The sequence below is a fragment of the Leptonychotes weddellii genome, chromosome 4, assembly GCF_054177405.1.
Source record: "Leptonychotes weddellii isolate Sample4059 chromosome 4, ASM5417740v2, whole genome shotgun sequence".
NCBI classification, from domain to species: domain Eukaryota; kingdom Metazoa; phylum Chordata; class Mammalia; order Carnivora; family Phocidae; genus Leptonychotes; species Leptonychotes weddellii.
In genome coordinates this window covers 773,387-788,997 of record NC_138372.1, presented here as the reverse complement: position 1 = coordinate 788,997, position 15,611 = coordinate 773,387, and the positions used below count along the sequence as shown (strand labels likewise).

Here is a 15,611-nt window from a genome sequence, read left to right as displayed (position 1 = left end):
CCAGGCCCACCCAGGCCCTGCCTCCAGCTCAGCATGCTTGGGGAGGGCCCCCTGCATCCTGTCCAGATGTGACCTCCGGAAGTCTGGTGACCTATAACCAGGAGACAGGTCACCTGCCCCCCCCACTCCATACACGCACACCCACACATTCCACACACCCCACCATTGGCGGCCACACATGAATACACACACATTCGTACTCACACACCCCCGAAAACACACACACACACTGCACACCCACATACACACACAGGCTGTTCTGTCTCCCTCAGCAGCTTCTGTCCTGCAGGGGCACAGAGGAGAGAGGGGCCCCTGGGCTTCCAAACTTGGGGCCCAGAAAAGCCTCACGGGGAGGCAGCCTGCACACGACATTCTTAGCCGGCGCCCAGATGGCCAGTTGCCAACGGGCCATGAGGGCGAGGGGGGGGCGTGCCCTGGAGGACGCACTCCCCCCCGCCCCCCGCAAGGAAGGGCGTACAGCACACTGGTATCTTTTGGGATGGCGGCCGCCTTGCCAGACCCTCTGAGCGTGAGCGTGTCCTCTCGATCTTCCTGACTCCCCAGCGAGGGGGATGTTAGCTCGGCTTTTTCTTAAATGACTTTGTTTTTTAGAATAGTTTTAGCATTACAGAAAAAATGCAATCCTAGCTAACCCCACAGCCAGGTTCCCCTATTAACATCTTATGTTAGTTAATATGACAGTTTCTTTTTTTTTTTCTTAACATATATTGCATTATGTGTTTCAGAGGTACAGGTCTGTGATTCATCAGTCTTGCACAATTCACAGTGCTCACCATAGCACATACCCTCCCCAGTGTCTATCACCCAGCCACCCCATCCCTCCCACCCCACCCCCCACTCCAGCGACCCTCAGTTTCTTTCCTGAGATTAACAGTCTCTTATCATTTGTCTCCCTCTCTGGTTTCGTTTTGTTTCATTTTTTCCTCCCTTCCCCTGTGATTCTCTGCCTTGTTTCTCAAATTCCACATATCAGTGAGATCATATGATAATTGTCTTTCTCTGATTGACTTATTTCCCTCAGGTTCCATCCACGTCGTTGCAAATGACAAGACTTCATTTTTTGATGGCTGCATAATATTCCATTATATATATATACCACATCTTCTTTATCCATTCATCTGTCAATGGACATCTGGGCTCTTTCCATAGTTTGGGTTTTGTGGACATTGCTGCTATGAACATTGGGGTGCATATGGCCCTTTTTTTCACTACATCTGTGTCTTTGGGGTAAATACCCAGGAGAGCAATTGCTGGATTGTGTGGTAGCTCTATTTTCAACTTTTTGAGGAATCTCCATACTGTTTTCCAGAGTGGCTGTACCAGCTTGCATTCCCACTGACAGTGTAGGGGGGGGTCCCCTTTCTCCAGCTGTGACAGTTTTTGAGACTTCCTCTTTTTTGATGACCTTGACCATTTGGAGGAGTGCCAATCAGTTTTGTGTAGAATGTTCCTCTGCTGGGATTTGGTCTGAAGTTTATCTCATGAGTGGACTGAGGTGGTGGGTTTCGGGAGGAGGACTGCAGGGTTCTGGCCGCATCATGTCGAGGGCACGCACTACCATGGTGCCTCACGGTGCGACGTGACCTTCATCACCTGACTCGGTGTGGCCGCCAGGTTTCCTCACTGTGAGGTTTCTCCTCTGCCGCCCTCCTGCCATACTGAGGTCTGGGGGCGGACTTGAGGGGCGGGAGGGGCGGGAGGCGCGCTCCGGCTCACTGAGGATTGAATAGCCAGATGCGTGAATTATTTGGAATGCTTCTGTAAGGGAGATTTATCTCTTCCACATTCATTAATTTATAAAATCATTTCTTTATTTCACTCTGTGAATTAGAGTCAAATACAACCTTCTGTTGCTGCTCACATTTTTCCTGGGAGCAATTCAGCCGGCTCCCATTCCCTCTGCCATACGGTTATGACTGTGCTCAGAACTTCTGTTGCGGAGCTTCCTCTCTTTCTAATACCAGAAAACGCGCCAGGCTCATCTGCACACCTCCTGCCCCCGCCTAGAGTGAGTCCTTTCTCCAGACAGCCCGGTTCCTTGGGCTGGAGAGTGCTGTCAGTAACCAGTAACTGGGGGGCGCCTGGGGGCGCAGTTGGTTCAGCCTCCGACTCTTGATTTCGGCTCAGGTTGTGATCTCAGGGTCCTGAGATTGAGCCCCGCATCCGATTCCATGCTCAGCGCAGAATCTGCTTAAGTCTCTCTCTTCCTCTGCCCCGCACCGCGCCCCCTCCCCCGCTCATGTGCACGCGCGTGCGCCCTCTCTCTCAAATAAAGAAACCAGTCTTTAAAAAAGAAAAGAAAGGAACTGGTATCTGCACAGAAGGAGTGGCTGTTGTGTTGGTATATCGGTGCTCCCAGACCTTTGTACCGGCACCTCCACCTCCAGCGCGGGGCCGTGTGGACCGTCCAGCCTCCTCCCCTTGCTCACCCGCCAATTCCAGTCCAACAGCAAGAGCGTGGCCCACCCCAGCGCCCTGCAGTGTGGACCGGCAAAGCCCGCCCTGCGGAAGCAGCAGAGCCCCACGCTGGGCCCCGAACTCCACACCCCGTGCTGTGGCCTTCAGCCCCGGACTCCACACCTCCCTGGAGCGACTCAGCTCAGCACCTTCTCCCTACTTTCTAGCCAGGTTGTTTCTTCAAACTGTGACCAAGCGAGACTGTTTGATGACATCCTGCGTTCCATCCTGAGATTCCCTCAAACTCCCAAATGATATATTTTTCAATAGACTTTATTATTTAGAGCAGCTTTGGGCTCACATCAAACGTGAGGGGCAGCTGCAGAGCTGTGACGTTGGACACGCGGCGCGGACAAGTCGCGGTGTCGTGGGCTGCCTGGTCTGCGAGAGGGTCGCGCGCGGCCGTGCATTCTGTGCTTTGGACAAAGCTCTAACGACACGTCGTCACTGCAGTCACTCGCGGTAGTTTCCCTGCCCCAGAGCCCCGGTGCGCCGCCTGCCCCTTCCTCCCTCTCCCCAAACTGCTGGCAGCCACTGATCTCTTTACTGTCTCCTTAATTTTGCCTTTTCCAGAACGCCATACTTTCCAGAACGCCATATAGTTGGAATCACCGCATGTACCCTTTTTTTTTTTTTAAAGATTTTATTTATTTACTTGACAGAGAGAGACACAGCGAGAAAGGGAACACAAGCAGGGGGAGTGGGAGAGGGAGAAGCAGGCTTCCCGCAGAGCAGGGAGCCCAATGCGGGGCTCGATCCCAGGACCCTGGGATTATGACCTGAGCTGAAGGCAGATGCTTAACGACTGAGCCACCCAGGCGCCCCCCCCGCATGTACCCTTTTCAGGTTCTTTCCCTTACTAATGTACTCTTGAGATCTCTCCATCCTTTCATGGCTTGATCGCTCATTTCTTTTTAGCTAACTACTTAGATTGGAACCCAGGAGCTCCCAAATTGTCACGATCAATCCACAGACCAACGATTTCTAGGATGTGGACTGTGTCCCTGAGGTGTGCAAAGGCCCCGCTGGAACCAGATACAGGACTCAGCCTCGCGCAAGAGGAAGGGGCCAGAGCTCCTGGGTCCCCTCAGGGCTGCAGGGCAGCAGGTGGGAGAGGAGAGCTTGCCTGGCAGTCACCCTGGCTCATCCCTGGGTCTTTCGACAGCTGTCCCTTGACAAGGAGCTCATCGACTTTGGCAGCTATGTGGTGGGGGAGACCACGTCCCGGACCATCACGCTGACCAACATCGGGGGCTTGGGCACCAAGTTCAAGTTTCTTCCAGCCTCAGAGTCCTGTGAGATGGACGTCTCCCAGTCGGTCATGAAAATAGTGAGTGTGTTGCCTGCCCCCAATCATTAGCCCTGGCTTCTCAGCCAGGGGTGGGTGTGATGCTCCCCTCCGACCCAAGATAGTCCTGTGAGTATAAAACCAGCAGTGACAGGAAGGAGTCTCAACACAGGGCTGGGAGTCATCGTCAAGCAAAGTGGGAGAGATTGGGCTCCATAAGGGGCCACCTGGGGCCACCTGGCAGGTGCAGTGGCAACAGGACCCCGACCCCTCTCGAGTGGGTGGCAACTGACAGGGCGGTGGCCAAGAGCTCCAGGCCTGAGAGCCGCAGGGGACCCATCTTTTTCCTGATGCACCTGTGAAGCCCCAGCTTGGGGCTGACCAGCCAAGAGGACACAGCCCAAAAGCCACAGGCAAACCCTGTGCATTCCTGCGCCTTTTCCAAAGGTCTTTTCATAGGAAGACTGTGTGGGCATACTGCTAAGTTAATGGGAACAACTCAGAGTGACACAGGTGGGACCCCGTCTGTGCAGACAACTTCCGTCCCACCCATGGGCACTGGGAGGTCTGTCAGTGATAAAGATGGGCATGGGAGAAACTTCCTACAAGAAGCACTGAGCTATTTTACAGTTTCAGTCCAGTCGTGAAGGAGTCTCAGCAAAGGCCCTGGAAGTGTCTCCCCCAGGGAGGGATGGGACCAATGGGGTAGGGCCTGGGGTGGGAGGCGCTGGGGTGTGAACCCAGAGCAGGGCCAGGAGAATGGTGGGTGAGGAGAGGGGCACAGGCTGGGTCAGCTCTCACGCCTGCAGGCATCTGAGCTGAGCTGCAGTCAGGAGAGTGTGGAGCCAGAACCTGGGGCACCGACCCCACATGGGGAGAGGAGCCAGGTGTCCCAGGAAAGGAGGATGGAGCGTCAGCATGGAGGGAGACCGCAGAATGGGCTGCATGCTGGAGCCCAGCACATAGCAGGACACAAGACCCAGCATCAGTGCCCGTGGAGAAGCAAGGAGCCAACCTGGGTTAGAGACAGGCGGTCGGGCCCTGAGCCCCTGGGCCAGCCGCTGCTGTGGTCTGCATGCCTGGCTCAGGACAGAGAGGGAGCCGGGGAGGAGGATCATGGCCAGGTTCTCCACGTGGCCCTCCTGGCAACAGGCGTCTGGGCAGCTGAGTGGGGAAGGCAAATGGGAAGCTGCTAGTAAGAGTGTCATGTTCCTTTTTAGAGCAGTGTGTTCACAGATGAAGATAAAAGCCTGTACGATAAAATCATCACCAGCATTTCTGAGCAACAGATCGAGGGCAACGAGTCCTTTCCCACAGACATGCCAAGCCGGAAGGAGTCTGGGAAGCGGGACAGCAAGGAGCAGGAAAAGGGGCGCCCCACAGGTGAGCTGGGCACTGGGGGGCAGACACCTGCTGCCTCCTGGGAGGCTCTGACCAGCCCACGTGGTGCCAGAGGGCTGGACTACGCCGTGTTTTTCTAGGACTTTGATGTTAAGTGATAGTAAATAAGGAAATATATACATTCAAATAAATACTGGTTGTGGGGTGGACTGAAATTTGCAGTCACATTTAAGCTAGCACAGTATTTAAAGGGACTCCCAGCTCTGGACCACCAGGCTGGCCACCGGAGGCTTGGGGGTCCTTGTTGGGACAGTTGAGGAGCCCTGCCCCAGGGGTGCAGCAGCTGGACGGAAGAAGACCGGGAAGCTCCGCTGAGAGGGTCATGGGGGCACTGGGCCGCCTGGGGCCACCCCCAGCTCAGCCAGTACCGAGCAGCATGTAACATGTGAGGACAGTCTACCGAAGAGCCAAGAAACAGGCGGCTCCCCCCAGCAGCCCCGAGCCCCCGGCGGGAGAAGGAAGAGCATTCCCCGTGGGCCCAGCCTCCCCTGTTGGCACCGTTCCCATCACTCCCTGCCTCCCTGGACAGAATCCCTTCCACACACATCCAGAAGCAGCGGATTTCTCCCAGGAGTCCTGTTGCTCGCGCCGCTGTGTGAGCTGCTCTTCCTGTTTCCTCTGCTGTGTGGTGTCCGCCTTCATGTACACGCCTCGCGTCACAGACCCGCTGCCCCCAGTCACAAGTGTGGGTTCCGGGGTGTGTGCCAGCGTGCCCCCGGCCACGACCCTTCCTGCCTGCATGTCTGCAGGGCCCACCCGCTGCACTCTTGCTGCTTCTCTCTTGTTCGCTCATCTTAAGTTCTTTTTCAACCCGTTGGTGCCAATTCAGACTCCAGCCGGCAGCGCCTGGGACCAAGCTGCCCCACAGAACTGCCACCAGTCAGGTGTGCGGAAACCGACAGCTAACTCTGAAATCGTACAGATACCCAAAGGACCTAAAATATCCAAAGCAGTTGTGAAACAGAAGAACAAAGTTGGGAGACTCGGACTGCCTGATTTCAGGACTTGCTCTAAGCCACAGTGACGAGAGTGTGGTGGTGGCATAGGGGGACACAGAGGCCACAGAGGCGCGACGGGACGGAGCAGAGTCCAGAACAGCCCTGCACAAACACGGCCAGTGCATCTGCACTAGAGATGCAACGCTAACTCCTCGGAAGAAAAAAAAACAACAGTATTTTCAACAAATGGGACCTTAATTAGATAAACATATGCCCCCCAAAAATGAACCTCCACCCATTCCTCACGCTGTAAACAAAAACTACTCAAAATAAATCATAGAGCTAAATGTAAAACATAAAACTTCTAAAAACAAAACATAGGAGAAAATCTGTGTAATCGTGTTGGGCAAAGATTTTTTAGATACGACATCAAAAGTGTGATCGATTTTTTAAAAATTATCCCCTGCTTTGGGATGCAGCAAGAGAAGTTCTAAGAAGGAAGTTTAGAGCAGGCCTACCTCCAGAAGCAAGAAAAGTCCCAAACAACCTAAACTTACAACTAAAGGAGCTAGAAAAAGAAGAACAAATGAAGCCCAAACCCAGCAAAAGGAAGAAAATAATAAAGATTAGAACAGAAATAAATGATATAGAAACTTAAAAAAAACAAACAGTAGAACAGATCAATGAAACCAGGAGTTGGTTCTTTGAAAAGATCAACAAAACTGAGGAAAAACTCTAGCCAGATGAGAGAGAGAGAGAGAGAGAAATAAATAAAATCACTAATGAAAGAGGAGAATTAATAGCCAACACCACAGAAATCCAAACAATTTAACAGAATATTATGAAAACCAAATGCTGGGGCATCTGGGGGGGCTCACTTGGTTAAGCGTCTGCCTTCGGCTCAGGTCATGGTCTCAGGGTCCTGGGATTGAGTCCCACGTCAAGCTCCCTGCTCGGTGGGGAGTCTGCTTCTCCCTCTCCCTCTGCCCCTCCTGTTGTGTTCTCTCTCTCTCAAATAAATTAATTAATTAAAATATTTAAAAAAAAAAAAAAGAAAGAAAAGAAAAAGAAAACCTATATGCCAACAGATTGGACAACCTGGAGAAATGGATAAATTCCTAGAAACATATACCTTCCAAAACTAAAGCAGGAAAAAATAGAAAATTTGAACAAATTACCAGCAATGAAATTGAATCTGTGATCAAAAATCTCCCAACAAACAAAAGTCCAGGGCCAGATGGCTTCACAGGTGATTTCTTTATTTTTTTTTTTCATATTTTTTTATTTATTTGAGATAGTGAGCACGAGCAGGAGGGAAGGAGTAGAGGGAGAAGGAGAAGCAGGCTCCCCATTGAGCAGAGAGCCCGACAAGGGGCTTAATCCCAGGACCCTGATATCATGACCCAAGCCGAAGGCAGACATTTAACCGACTGAGCCACCCAGGGGCCCCTTCACAGGTGGATTTCTACCAAACATTAAAATAAGAGTTAATATCAGGATGCCTGGGTGGCTCAGCTGTTAAGTGTCTGCCTTTGGCTCAGGTCATGATCCCAGGGTCCTGGGATCGAGCCCCGCATTGGGCTCCCTGCTCAGCAGGAAGCTGCTTCTCCCTCTCCCACTCCCCCTGCTTGTGTTCCCTCTCTCACTGTGTTTCTCTCTGTCAAATAAACAAAATCTTAAAAAAAAAAAAGAAGAAGAAGAGTTAATACCTATTCTTCTTAAACTATTCCAAAAAATAGAAAAGGAAGGAAAACTCCCTAATCCATTCTATGAGGCCAGGATTACCCTGATACTAAAACCAGATAAAGACACCACAAAGAAAAAGAACTACAGCAGGCCAATATCCCTGATGAACATAGATGCAAAAATCCTCAACAAAATATTAGCAAACCGAATCCAACAATGCATTAAAAGAATCATTCACCATGATCAAGTAGGATTTATTCCAGGGATGCAAGAGTGGTTCAGTATTTACAAAACAACCAACATAATATGTCACACCAATAAGAGAAAGGATAATAACCATATGTTCATTTCAATAGATGCAGAAAAAGCATTTGACAAAGTAGAACATCCATTCATGATAAAAACCCTCTGCAAAGGAGGGTTAGAGGGAATATAGCTCAATATGATAAAGGCTTTATGCGAAAAATCCACAGCCAACATCATACTCAATGGTAGAAAACTGAGAGCTTTTTCCCTAAGGTCAGGAACAGGACAAGGATGTCCACTCTCACCACTTTCCTTCAACTTAGTACTGGAAGTCCTAGCCACAGCAATCAAACAAGAAAAAGAAATAAAAAGCATCCAAATTGGTAACAAAAAAGTAAAACTTTCATTATTTGCAGATGACATGATAGTACTATATATAGAAAACCCTAAAGACTCCACAAAAAAACTACTAGAACTGCTAAAGGGATTCAGTAAGGTTGCAGGATACAAACTCATTGTACAGAAATCTGTTGCATTCCTATACACTAATAATTAAGTAGTAGAAAGAGAAATTAAGAAAACAATCCCACCGGGGCGCCTGGGTGGCTCAGTCGTTGAGCGTCTGCCTTCAGCTCAGGTCATGGTCCCAGGGTCCTGGGATCGAGCCCCAAATCGGGCTCCCTGCTCAGCGGGAAGCCTGCTTCTCCCTCTCCCACTCCCCCTGCTTGTGTTCCCTCTCTCACTGTGTCTCTCTCTGTCAAATAAATAAAATCTTTTAAAAAAAGAAAAAATAATCCCACATGTAATTGCACCAAAAACAATAAAATATCTAGGAGGAAATTTAACCAAAGAGGTGAAAGACCTGTACTCTGAAAACTATAAAACACTGATGAAAGAAATTCAAGATGACACAAAGAAATGGAAAGACATTCCATGTTCATGGATTGGAAGAACAAATATTGTTAAAATGTCTACACTACCCAAAGCAATCTACAGATTTTTTGTACCTTTTTTTAAAAGATTTTATTTATTTATTTATTTATTTATTTATTTATTTATTTATTTATTTGAGAGAGAGCATGCACGAACAAGAGAGCACAAGCAGGGGGAGAAGCAGAGGGAAAGGAGGAAGCAGACTTCCCACTGAGCAGGGAGCCCGATGCGGGGCTCGATCCCAGGACCCTGGGATCATGACCTGGGCTGAAGGCAGCCCCTTAGCCTACTGAGCCACCCAGGTATCCCACAATCTACAGATTTAATGTAATCCCTACCAAAATACCATCAGCATTTTTCACAGAGGTAGAACAAATAATCCTAAAATTTGTGTGGAACCACAAAATACCCTGAATAGCCAAAGCAATCTTGAAAAAGAAAAACAAAACGGAAGGTATCATACTTCCAGATTTCAAGTTATATTACAAAGCTGTAGTGATCAAAACAGTATGGTACTGGCACAAAAATAGACACATAGATCAGTAGAACAGGATAGAAAGCCCAAAAATGAACCCACAATTATATGACCAATTAATCTTCAACAAAGGTGGAAAGAATATCCAATGGGGAAAAGACAGTCTCTTCAACAAATGGTGCTGGGAAAATGGAACAGCCACATGCAGAAGAAGGAAACTGGACCACTTTCTTACACCATAAAAATAAACGCAAAATGGATTAAGGACCTAAATGTGAGACGTGGAACCATCAAAATCCTAGAAGAAAGCACAGGCAGTAACCTCTTTGACATCGACCATAGCAACATTTTTCTAGATATTGTCTCCTGAGGCAAGGGAAACAAAAGTAAAAATAAACTTTTGGGACTACACAAAAATAAAAAGTTTCTGCCCAGCAAAAGAAGCAACTGTACAACTAAAAGTCTACCAAATGGGAGAAGATATTTGCAAATGACATATCTGATAAAGGGTTAGTATCTAAAATATATAAAGAATTGATACTGCTCAGCACCCAAAAGACAAATAATCTAATTCAAAAAATGGGCAGAAGACACGAATAGAAATTTCTCCAAAAAAGACATACAAATGGCCAACAGACACATGAAAAGATGCTCAACATCACTCAACATCAGGGAAATTCAAATCAAAACCACAATGAGATCCCACCTCACACCAGTCAGAATGGCTAACATTAACAAGTCAAGAAATGACAGATGTTGGCGAGGATGCAGAGAAAGCAGAACCCTCGTGCCCTGTTGGTGGGAATGCAAACTGGTGCGGCCACTCTGGAAAACAGTGTGCAGGTTCCTCAGAAAGTTAAAAATAGAGCTACCCTGTGACCCAGCAATTTTAGTACTAGGTATTTACCAAAGAATACAAAAATATTAATTCAAGGGGATAATGCAGCCCTGTTTAGGCAGCATTGTCTCCATAGCCAAACTATGGAAGCAGCCAAAGAGCCCACCAATAGATAGATTAAAAAATGGTGTATATATAATATATATATATTATATATATTATATATATACAATGGAAAATCACTCAGTCGTAAAATAGAATGAAATCTTGCCATTAGCAACGATATGGGTGGATCTAGAGAGTATTATGCTAAGCAAAATAAGTCAAAGAAAGACAAATACCATATAATCTCACTCATGTGAAATTTAAGAAAAAAAAAATGAGCAAAGGGAAAAAAAGAGAGGCAAACCAAGAAATAGACTCTTAATTACAGAGAACACACTGACGGTCACCAGAGAGGGGGAGGTGGGGGGATGGGGGAAATAGGGGGTGGGCTGAAGGAATCCACTTCTCATGATGAAAAAAATAAAATAAATAATAAAATAAAAATGAAAGTTATAACCTGGACTTCATCAAAACTAAAAATATCTGCTCTTCTAAAGATAATGCTAAGAGAATGAAAAGGTAAGCCACAGATTGGTAGAAAATATTAGCAAATTACATGTCTGATAAAGAACATGCCCAAAATATGTAAAGAACTTTCAAAACTCAGAAAACAAATAACCCGGTTTAAAAATGGGCAGAAAGGGTGCCTGGGTGGCTCAGCCAGTTAAGCGTACTCTTGGTTTTGGCTCAGGTCATGATCTCAGGGTCATGGGATCGAGCCCCACATTGGGCTCTGTGCTCCGCAGGGAGTCTGCTTGGGATTCTCTCTTTCTCCCTCTCCCTTTGCCCCTCCCCTGCTCTCTCTCTCAAATAAATAAATAAAAATAAAAGCTTTTTTTAAAAATGAGCAAAAAACTTATCTTACCAAAGAAGATCTGTGGACACCATTTCAGCACAGCATCATTAGCCGTGAAAGAACCGCAAATTAAAACCACAGTGGAATTCCACTACACACCTGTTAGGACAGCTAGATCCAAACCAAAAACAAGGCAAAAAGCTGGCAACACCAAGTGCTGGTGAGGAGCAGCTGTGACCCCATCCGAGCTGCTGGTGTGCGGCCACTCGGAAGAGTTTAACACTTTCTTGCCAAGTTGAGCAAACATCATACAGTCCAGACGCCTCACTGCCAGGTATTGACCAAGAGAACGGAAAACCTGTATTCGAAGGGAAAACTGTATGTGAACATTTCCAGAGGGTTTATTTGTAACTGCCACAAACCAGCCTGCCCGGTGTCTGCTGACGGGTGAGCACTCTGGCTCAGCCCTGCCGCCAGGGACTGAGCTAGTGATGCATGCCACATGCGCGAATCTCAGAAGCATCCATGGTCAGCGAAAGATCAGCTCAAAACCGCAAATCGTGAGTCCATCTGCGTGGCACTCTGGGAAAGGCAAAACTATACAGATGAGTGGCTCCCAGGGACGGGGGGAGGGGTTGGCTACGAAGGGGCGCACAGGGGCATGGGGGTGATGGACCTGTTCCATGTCACGACTGTGGTGGTGGGTGCACACTGTATGCATTTGTCAAAACTTGCAGAAGGTTACACTGAAATGGGTGGATTTTACTGCATGTAAATGATTCCTTCATAAAAAGAGGTGAAAAAGAAATGATTCAACTCACATAAACAGCAGAGAGCTATGATCTTGCAGGTTTCGGATACTGATATTGTCAGACATTGAACATAAAGTAAGCGTGCTCACTAAATACATGGAAAACCATCACGAAGAAGGAGATGAAGCAGGTTGGAAAATGAACCCAATAAAACTTCTAGAAGTAAGAATGTGATCATTGAAATGGGAACCCCAATCAATGGGATAAACTGTAGAGCGACATTGCTAAGGAGAGACCCAGGGAGCTTTCTTTTTTTTTTTTTTAAGATTTTATTTATTTGAGACAGAATGAGAGAGAGAGAGAGCTCATGAGAGGGGGGAGGGTCAGAGGGAGAAGCAGGCTCCCCGCCGAGCAGGGAGCCCGATGCGGGACTCGATCCCGGGACTCCAGGATCACGACCCGAGCCGAAGGCAGTCGCTTAACCGACTGAGCCACCCAGGCGCCCCCCCAGGGAGCTTTCTAATTGCAGACAAACTAATTTCATGGAGACATGAAAGCATGGTACAAGCCATGGAGGACAGAGGGAGGAAGTCTCATCTGTCTCCTCGAGTCGGGAAACGGTCGTATTTAATGACATACTCGCTGAGAACGTTCTAAAATGTTGAAACACATCTAAACTCGTATCCCGGAAGTGAATAAATATCCCATGACTGATCGCAGGGAACAACACTGGACACGTGATTAGAGGAAGCCTTCGCAATCATTAACGAGCCCGATTCTAGAACTGATGAAAGTTCGCCACATTCTTAGCAAACAGATCAGCACAGTTCCACACTGGGACGCCAAGAGACCCCAACCACCATCCACGCAGAATGAAACAGTGACCCCAGGGTCTGCCCTGGCTCAGGCCTGGGCTGTCATAGTGCTTACTCCCAAAGCAGACAAGGACTTAAACATCAAGGTGGTGGCAGCCAACTGGCCCCTCCCCCACCCAGGTGACAGCTGTGACTGCTGAGGGGGGTGACAGGTCCGCCAAGTTGGAGGGGCCCAGACCAACCCCAGGACCCAGAAACGGTGCACACTACCCTGTAGGGGAATCGTTCGGCCATGCCAGGCACACGGGATGTCAGGGGCGGGCCTGGGGCAGGCCACCAGAGGGCACCTGGGATCTCCGTGGCAGCCGGGCCAGGCAGTCCAGGCACGGCACTCGGAGGGGTGCTGACCTTCACCTCTCCGGTCAAACTGTGTCTTCGCGAGCAAAGCCCACGGAAAGACCTTCTCAGACAGGAGGAATCAGCATCTGCTTTCAGGGGCCTTCCCGGCAGATAGCCACGGGGTGGGTCCGCATGCACAGCCCACCAAGCGGGGCACACACACAGGCCACACTACGTAACGGGGACTTGACATTTGGAAGGCGATACCACCGTGAACTTTCAGTCCTTGGTCCCTCTGCTCCACTGGCCCAAGGAACGCCTCCCACCCCCAGGCCGTACCCTGGCACCTCTCCCCTCCTTCTGCATCAGCCCTCCTCTCTGCTGGCTTCCTCCTCTGAATAGAAAACCCCTCTGAGCCCACTCTCCAGTCCCCTGGCCCCCAAAGGGCTGGCTCAGTCCATCTTCTCTGGCTCTGGCCCTCAGGCCACTGCACCCCACCGGCCACACACAGCCAGCTCACCTCCCCCAGCTGGGGCCTCGGCAACTCTGGTCCCCTCTCCCGCCCCCAGTCTCCAGTCCTGAGGCCATGGTGCCACTGTCCGTGTCCACTTGAGAAGCCCCTCCCCGCTCTGCCCCTCCTGTGCCAATGGGTCATTCCTCTTTGCAGAGCAGGGCCAGAGGGAGGGAGCTGGCTGGGAGCTGGTGGTCCCGGAGGGGGAGGGGCCAGATCCCCCTGGGACTCCAGCCAGCCGTCTCATCTGGACCTGCTTCTCTTCCAGAATCAGAGGGAGTGACCGTGACCACTGTCGTGACCATACCTCCCAACGAGGAACAGACAGAGATCTCGCTGGGAGAGGTTAGCAAGGCCCGCTGCCTCACAGGCCCCCTTCCTCCGGCCGTGCCCTCCTGACCTGCTCCCCCCCACCCAGGGCGGCCCTTCCACTTGGCCAGACGAGGCTTGTCTGGACTCGCAGCCTCTGGGCAGCTTGCACTGCCAGACAGCCTGCGGCCACCCTCATCCCAAGCGGGGGCTGGCAGGACTGGAGCAGCGGAGTGGCCCTGGGTCCACTCTGAGAAGACACGGGTGGGGCCGCCCCCAGGGGAGCATGGGGGGTGTGTGTGTGTGCACGCATGCAAGGGCCCCGGGTCGTCAAGAGAGCAAGTGCACACACGGCCGGGGTTCTGCTGTGACGCTGAGCAGTAAGTCCTCCAAGGGGTGGTGCTGACGTGGCCGCGGTGAGGACGGGGGAAGTGCCTTGATAGAAACGTGGAGCCTGACTGACCCGTGGCATCTCTCTTCCCACGCAGGTGACAGAGGGTGAGATTGGCCCCTTCAGCTCCATCAAAGTGCCAGTCATCTTCACGCCGGTCATCCCAGGAGAGGTCCAAACCAGGTTCAGGGTTGTGTTCAAGAATCAGCAGTGCCCGGCAGTGAGTACCACACCACGGCACGGACCGAGCCCTGGGCCCTGGGGTCCCCGCCCCTCTGCGCTCACCCCACCACGAGCCTGCGAGGAAGCTGCCCACGCCCCCCACGCCTGGCAGCCTCCATAGCCAACACACGCGTCCGGGCACACGCACACACAGCCCCTGCTCTCGATCACAGAAATGCCTCTCCTCGTTTCCAAGTCATTGCCATTTTTACTCTTTACTTTTTGTTACTAATTTATTTACTTATAGGTTTATTAAATTTTGCTCAGAGAACATGATCTGCAAACTGTTTAATTTGTTGACGTGTTTGTTGTGACCAAAGGCAAAACTGAGTTTATCGACGTGACGTGTGCACGTGTGTGTAAGGCTGTAAGCAAATCCCCGAACTGGGTGGTTCACATTATTCACGCCCTCCGCGCCTTCCCCAGCACTCAGACCACTGACATGTGCTGTCTTTATCCTGCAGTCTTCTTGTCTCTGCCCCAGAGACCCTGGGGCCTAGGGTCTGCTGGCTGGGGTGTTCTAAGTGTCATGAGTCCCGTCCTGTGGGCTGGTGGCCCCCTTCCCAGGCTGGGGGTCCTGGAGGAAGGTGTGGGGAGTCCTCGGCTCACCGCCTCCACCCCAGGACAGTGCCTCCCATGCCAGGCCCCTGCCCAGCCCGAGAGGGCTGCTGGGCACAGCCTGTCCCTACAGGACCCCCACAGACCCCCAAACCTCCTGAGGCCTAGGACTCGGGGTTTGGCTGGGAGGAGCCAGCGGCTGCAGAGGGGAAAAAGTGGTTCCCTCTGTCCCTGGTCCTTTGGAGACCTCTGAGCCCCCATCTGTATTAGCTGGGAGAGTTTTATAAAGTGTACGTCTCTCTGTGAGATGCATTATTCTGTAATGAAAGGGTTTTTTTTTTTTTTTAAGATTTTATTTATTTATTTGACAGAGACAGAGACAGCGAGAGCAGGAACACAAGCAGGGGGAGTGGGAGAGGGAGAAGCAGGCTTCCTGCTGAGCCGGGAGCCCGATGTGGGACTCGATCCCAGGACCCTGGGATCATGACCTGAGCCGAAGGCAGTCGCTTAACCAACTGAGCCACCCAGGC

At 50.3% G+C, this 15,611-nt stretch overlaps 1 protein-coding gene across 1 annotated transcript in view; it reads left to right on the top strand.

Moving 5' to 3' along the window:
- The window catches only part of CFAP74 (cilia and flagella associated protein 74), a 68,477-nt gene that overhangs the window by 38,456 nt on the left and 14,410 nt on the right, over positions 1-15,611 (top strand). Inside the window, exons 18-21 of the mRNA XM_081817311.1 lie at positions 3,644-3,808; positions 4,987-5,149; positions 13,870-13,946; positions 14,399-14,521. Of these exons, the coding sequence (XP_081673437.1) occupies positions 3,644-3,808; positions 4,987-5,149; positions 13,870-13,946; positions 14,399-14,521 (528 nt within the window). The remainder of the gene's footprint in view (positions 1-3,643; positions 3,809-4,986; positions 5,150-13,869; positions 13,947-14,398; positions 14,522-15,611) is intronic.